Here is a 6,117-nt window from a genome sequence, read left to right on the forward strand (position 1 = left end):
TCAAAAATGTATTTGCTTGTGCGTCGTCAACATTAACTCAGTTTTTAGATTACATTTAAAAATAAAAAAAACGCTGTTGAGGAGTGAAGCATCCACAGCGCAGCAGATTCTAGTGTAGAATACTGTATACGACTGCAGACTAATGCGTTCACCAGAGAAACCCAAAGAGAACAACTGTGGTTTACTTGGATCCTAAATGAGCATCTCCATGTTCAACTACTTTGAATGCAAATATTGTACCTCCACCACATTTATTTGTTTTTATAGTCGTGTATAGAAAGGTTGGCGGTATATAAAATAATTAAAAGGAGCTAAGTGATGTCCACATTAATTCATGAATAATATAATGAAATATGATTCTGAAACAGGCTGCTTTTACTTTCACTATTTTGGTATTTTGCATTGATGTTGAATGCAGGAGTTTTACTTGGAGTATTTCTACATTACAGCACTTCTATTTCTTCTCTTTTCTAGTCTCAGCAGTTACAATGAAAACTTTGAGCCATAAATGTGACCTGTGGTTCCTGCCACACTATGTTTAGCTGGAAGCTTTCAAACTTCTGAGGAACTGCGGGAGCAAATACCACCAGAATGATTCCTTTTTAAAACCGTAATCAGCTATGAGCATTCAGAGGCAGAGTGACATTTTCAGCCGATGAAGCTAAATCAGAACCCAGGAGTTAAACCTGCACTGTTCTGTGTAAACTCTGCAGGCAGGAAGCTCTAAATCATCCCTCCTAATTCTTAAATAAAAGTAAATAAGTGGTGGCCCAGCATTGTGAAGCTTCTCTGTGTCGGAGTCGGAGGTGCTTTAGTCTCGTCTCTGTGCAGGAAGCAGATCCGACTGCACCCAAACACACATTAGCTCCCATTAGCTCAGCCCAGAGGTGAAGGCACCTAATGAGAGAAGACTAATGAAAATAATATATTTGCAGATCTAAGCTGCACTGTGACCCCGCCTCCAATTCTCTCCACCGCCAGCACATCCATCCCCTCACACACACACACACACACACACACACACACGTGCACGTCCACACACACAGTCCTCGATGCTTTTACATGTGTAAATAGATAGGACTAGCCAGGACCTGCAGCAGCCTGTTGCTAGGTTACCTCTTTAGTGATTCTTTCTCATCCTGGCTAACAAACAGCTCCTCTGTTGCCTCACACGTGCACCCGAACACACCAACACACGAGGCTGTCCGTCTCAGCGTGGACAGAGAGAGCACCTGTCTGCTTTATGGGTTTAATCTCAGTGAGGACGGTGGCGAGCGGAGGAAGGAGGCGACGCTCACTTGGCCTTCAGGTGGCCTCCTCCTCCCTCAGCCGGCTCCCTGCAGAGGCAGCACACACACAGATGCATGTGTGGGAAATTTTTTTACTGCTTTTTACTGATATTGAAGATTGTGGTCAAAGGACAAGAGTTTGTGCGAGCAAAGTGCAGAAACACATCAGCGTGGTGGTGAAATGGGAGCAAACTGAGGAGCAAACACGTGAAGGATCCGAGTCGAATACATTTTATTTTAGGACGATGGCGAGTCACAGAACGCTGGTGTGATCAGGAGGGGGTGTAGAGCATACTGTGATCAGACAGCCAAAGAGAAACCGCAACAGTTGTGCACGCTGACTCTGTAGCAGGAACGATGCCGCTAGTGGCTGCACGCCGAGATAGCACAGAACAGGGGATTTAAAAAATGGTTGGAGCTCCTCAGTTTACTTCTATCCACACATTAAACCTGATGACACAGTCAGAATCATCTAATGGAGGAAAATGCAGTTTAGTCTGAACAAAAGATTCAACTGGACTGAGACGGATGTTTATGTGTTTGACTCTACTGTCAGCCGGCTGTCATGTGAATTCCTACCTGTTGCTCTGATGGGTTTTATTTTATTACTCTTCTTAGAATACATGTTATTTATCGATTTCTCTACTTATTCACACATTTACATATTTTAATCTATGGTTATTGCTGCTTTTTCTTTTTCTGTTTTCATGAAGTTTGACCTCTAGTTTGCCCTTCACCCATCCATCTAACCATCTATTCATTCTTTTATCCTATTTTACTTCATTTTTATCTCCTCTGGTGTTCCTCAGCCTCTGATGAGTCCTTCATCTATAACTTGATGTTGTTTCTGTTGTTTTATGGCTTTTTTTTTTTATTCTTTTCATATATAAAGCACTTTGTGTTCATTACGCTCCATAAATAGAGGCTTATTGACTGATTAATTGATAGTTTTCCATTCATGAAAGTAGGTTTTGTCAGAGATGTGCAGCTTTTACACACATTAGACTAGAAGATTAGTAACTGGAAACGCTTAATTGATGTAAAACAGCAGTTTAACCAGGATCCAGGTAAAAGCGAATCAGTGTGTTTCCAGTTGTCTGAATGTGTGTTTTTATCTGATACGAGGTTTCACTTTGGTCAGAAACACAAACGCACAGCTTCAGTCTGTTTTCTCCTCCTTCTGTTTCATCTCCTTCTTTCCATCTTTCTCTCCTCTCTCACTCTGCAGCCAAAAACTGCTCCTACTTCAAACACTTCACGTCGGGGGAGGAGGCCGAGGTTTTTGAAGTGAAGACTCAGAAAGGTGTGTGTGCCTCCTCACAGCCTCACACACTGTTACAGCCGCCCGTCTGCCGTCAGGTCACGAAGCATGCAGCCGACGCCATTTAGAGGAGGACGGTGCGCAGAAAGGCAGGAACAGAACGCTGTGTGTGGATGAAAGCTCAGACATCAGCTGCTGTCGCTGCTCTACATCATCTCCTACACATGTTGAGTTTTCTTCAACACAACGAGCTACAGTTGGAGCATAAAGACAGTTTAAATCCACTTTCTTCCAATTTTTCATGTCGGAAAGAAGCATCCTCTGATGTCATCTCCTGATCTCTGCTGTTTTAGTAACGCTGCTGTTTCCAAAGTGGACGTAGTTCCAGGAAGCAGCTCCTCTGTTCCTACGCTCTCAGCCTCCGACACCAACACACACACGGCCAGAGAGAGGCGCAGCTTTACAGATCGCTGCTTCAGATGAATTGCTGTAGATGTAGAGTCCAGACGTGAGTGAAATCTGTGGAAATGACGGTTTTCATGCCTGGTTAAAGGGAGGCAGGAAGCACATCCACACGACACCCAACATCCCAGAATAACAACAAAGAAAACTCTGTTAACTCACAAAATCGGATTAGAAAACCAAATCATTGGTGACGGTCTTTAACACGAGAAGAACAGCTGTGCTCTTTGCAGTCTAACCATTAGAGAAGGATCTCATTTCTTAGAATAAGATTCTTGAAGCAGGATTTACCAGGTTTTAGTTATTCCATCGTCAGGATATTTGCCTTTCAATGATTATGTTATATAAATATAATACGAGAAGAAGGTTTAAATCTACCAGTGGACTGAGTGAAAACGGGCCTGCAGCCTCCTGTAGCTTCAGCTGAACGTCTACTCAAGTTAAAGCTGTAGACTTTAAAACTAAACAACCACAACTGAACATCGTCTGAATACTACGAATAATAACGGCTGCATACGGTGGCTGGCTTTTACATTTAAAATATGACATACTGTTCCTTTCATGACGTTTCCTTTTGTGCATAAGACAGAATATTATGGCCTCAGAAACACGTCCTACCAGAAAATAAGGATCAGATCTGGACGTCCTGAAAGTCTGTTGATGGTTTAAGAACACAGAGCGAGGCCGACCTGCTCAGTCTGGCTGTGCGGTCACTTTGTCAGGCAGCAGAAATGAGATGCTCCGAGGATCACTGCTCTCACAGAGAAGGAAAGTCTGGATGTTGGTCTGAGAACCAGACGAAGGGCAGGAGGCGGGAGGAGAGACATGCTCTAATCATCTCGTTAAAGGCCTGCAGCATCTTATCTGTCATGTAAATGGCATTATTGCCGCTTTGGATAAATGGCTGTTGTTTTTAAAGTGGGGCTAATTTAAGGGCTAATCATCTGTGTCATAACTCGCCTGAGTGCAATATTGAAGCGATCATTGTGTAAGCGATGCTGCAGCCTCCCCTCCACTTCCTCCATTTTTAATCACTTCTCTCGCCGCTCATCTCTTTTCTTCTGTCCCTCGCTCACTCGTTGTTTTCTCCTTCTGCTCAGAGTACAACATCTCAGCAGCAGCCATCGCCATCTTCAGTTTGTTCTTCATGATCCTGGGCAGCTTGTGTGTCGTCTTCTCCTTCGGGAAGGGCCGGGACTACCTGCTGCGGCCCGCCGGGATGTTCTTCGCCTTCGCAGGTCAATAATTTTACTTACAGAGCTAGTTTAGTGGAGTCTACAAAGCTGACGCTCTCTGTCTGGTGCTGTAACAATCTGAAACATCTAACAGTGTTGAACTATCTGTGATCCAGCGTTTACCGTCTCAGCTGAAACAAACGATCACGTAGCAGCATGAAACAGCCTTTTTAAGCCCCTTCTTTGTGCTTCGGCGTGCAGGCCTCTGCATCATCATCTCCGTAGAAGTCATGCGTCAGTCCGTCAAGCGTATGATCGACAGCGACGAGACCATCTGGATTGAATACTACTACTCCTGGTCCTTCACCTGCGCCTGTGCCGCCTTCACCCTCCTCATCCTGAGCGGCGTCGCCCTGCTGCTCATCTCCATGCCCCACATGCCCCGTAACCCCTGGGAGACCTGCATGGACGCTGAGCCCGACACCCTGGATTAGCTGCAGGCAGCGCAATGAGGCCTATCTGGTAAAGAAACATTTAAAAAACACACACAGGTGGTTCTGCATCTCTTAGTCCTCTAACTGCCTGCGTCACCGGTAAAGAATAAAAAAACTAAACCCACATTAGCACACTTTTAACAACAAGTTGCTGTCTTATTACTGCAATCTATTTTCCAAAGTTTTAAAAAGTTTTTTGTCTGATTTCTCAACTTCCATTAGTTTTGGTTGATGTTAGTAAAAGAGGAGACACAGCAGCTGGAGGCAGGACTGTTGAGAAACCTCTGCCTGTCGATAGGTTTAGGAGCTAAGGTAGAATTAAGCAGCATGTGAGTCATCTGTCCTAACGGCCTTCAACAAACTCACACTGCTGTTTTCTTACAAGATTCTCATGTAATTATTGTTTGAGACCATTTATGAACCTTCTGTAGCTTAGAAAGTAATTTTTTTTAATGTTTAGGCATCAAAGAAGTGATCCTCCTGCAACTAAGAACAAACGCTCTGTAGAAAACTGGTTGCGGAGTAACTGAAATAAAAAAAAAATGATGATAGGACTACTTGTACTTTTGCAAATAATCATTTGTGTATTTTATTCTCCTTTTTGGTTAAATAAGCAGAAAAGTCCTGGAAGGTATTTTACAGCTAAAAAAGGGTTTTTCCTTCGACCACCGTGTCTGTTTTCATTCTCTCCTCAGTAGCTAATGTTGTTATTGCTAAGAAAAATGTGAATGTAAGGACAGACGTATACCAATCCTATCATCATGTGGAAAACCAGGAACATACGTGATGTGTCCATGTCCATGTGTATTTTCCCCAAAGACCCTGAAATAAATGACTGTTAACCTTCATGTCTGCCTCCTCTGATCCCTGCATGCCGCACAGAGCCTCAGCTTCAGGTTTTATCAGTCACAGCAGATAAGTGATGTGGATGAGGTAAAGCAGGCTGGTGTGAATGCTGGCAGGATGCTCTGGGTTCAGCTGCAGCACATCTGGAGTTCAGATCTCAGCAGGTGTCATCACAATCTGGATCTTCTTAAGAAAAATGGTCCCATTTAGGGGCTTTGCCACATGTTGCTGCATCGAAAACTCCTGAAGAGTCCAGCTGCAGGTGATCCGACAACATCTGTCGCTGTGTTTCAAACCCAACTACAGCATGAGCAGCACGGTGACGTTTTGTGTTCAGTATTTATGAAATACACAAAAAGAGACTGGATTCATCCAAACAACATTAAAAATAAGACGTCCGTTTTAAATTCACTAATAAATCCTTTTTATTTAATAGATGACCCTAAATGTAAGATTATTAGTGTGAAGATATGTCAAAAATGAGAAAAGTTAAGAAATAAAGAAGTAAAGAAATGATCACATTAGTGACAACAGAAGTTCTGTCTTTTATACATTACGCTTAGTTCCTTGTTTTTACGCGCAGAAATCCA

General features: G+C 43.2%; 1 protein-coding gene across 1 annotated transcript in view; it reads left to right on the forward strand.

Moving 5' to 3' along the window:
- cacng1b (calcium channel, voltage-dependent, gamma subunit 1b) overlaps positions 1-4,681 on the forward strand; it is a 10,753-nt gene extending 6,072 nt beyond the window's left edge. Inside the window, exons 2-4 of the mRNA XM_008288043.1 lie at positions 2,518-2,592; positions 4,113-4,250; positions 4,449-4,681. Coding sequence (XP_008286265.1) covers positions 2,518-2,592; positions 4,113-4,250; positions 4,449-4,681 — 446 coding nt within the window. The remainder of the gene's footprint in view (positions 1-2,517; positions 2,593-4,112; positions 4,251-4,448) is intronic.
- Positions 4,682-6,117: the final 1,436 nt, after the last annotated feature.

Source organism: Stegastes partitus, unplaced genomic scaffold (assembly GCF_000690725.1).
Source record: "Stegastes partitus isolate 25-593 unplaced genomic scaffold, Stegastes_partitus-1.0.2 Scaffold539, whole genome shotgun sequence".
NCBI classification, from domain to species: domain Eukaryota; kingdom Metazoa; phylum Chordata; class Actinopteri; family Pomacentridae; genus Stegastes; species Stegastes partitus.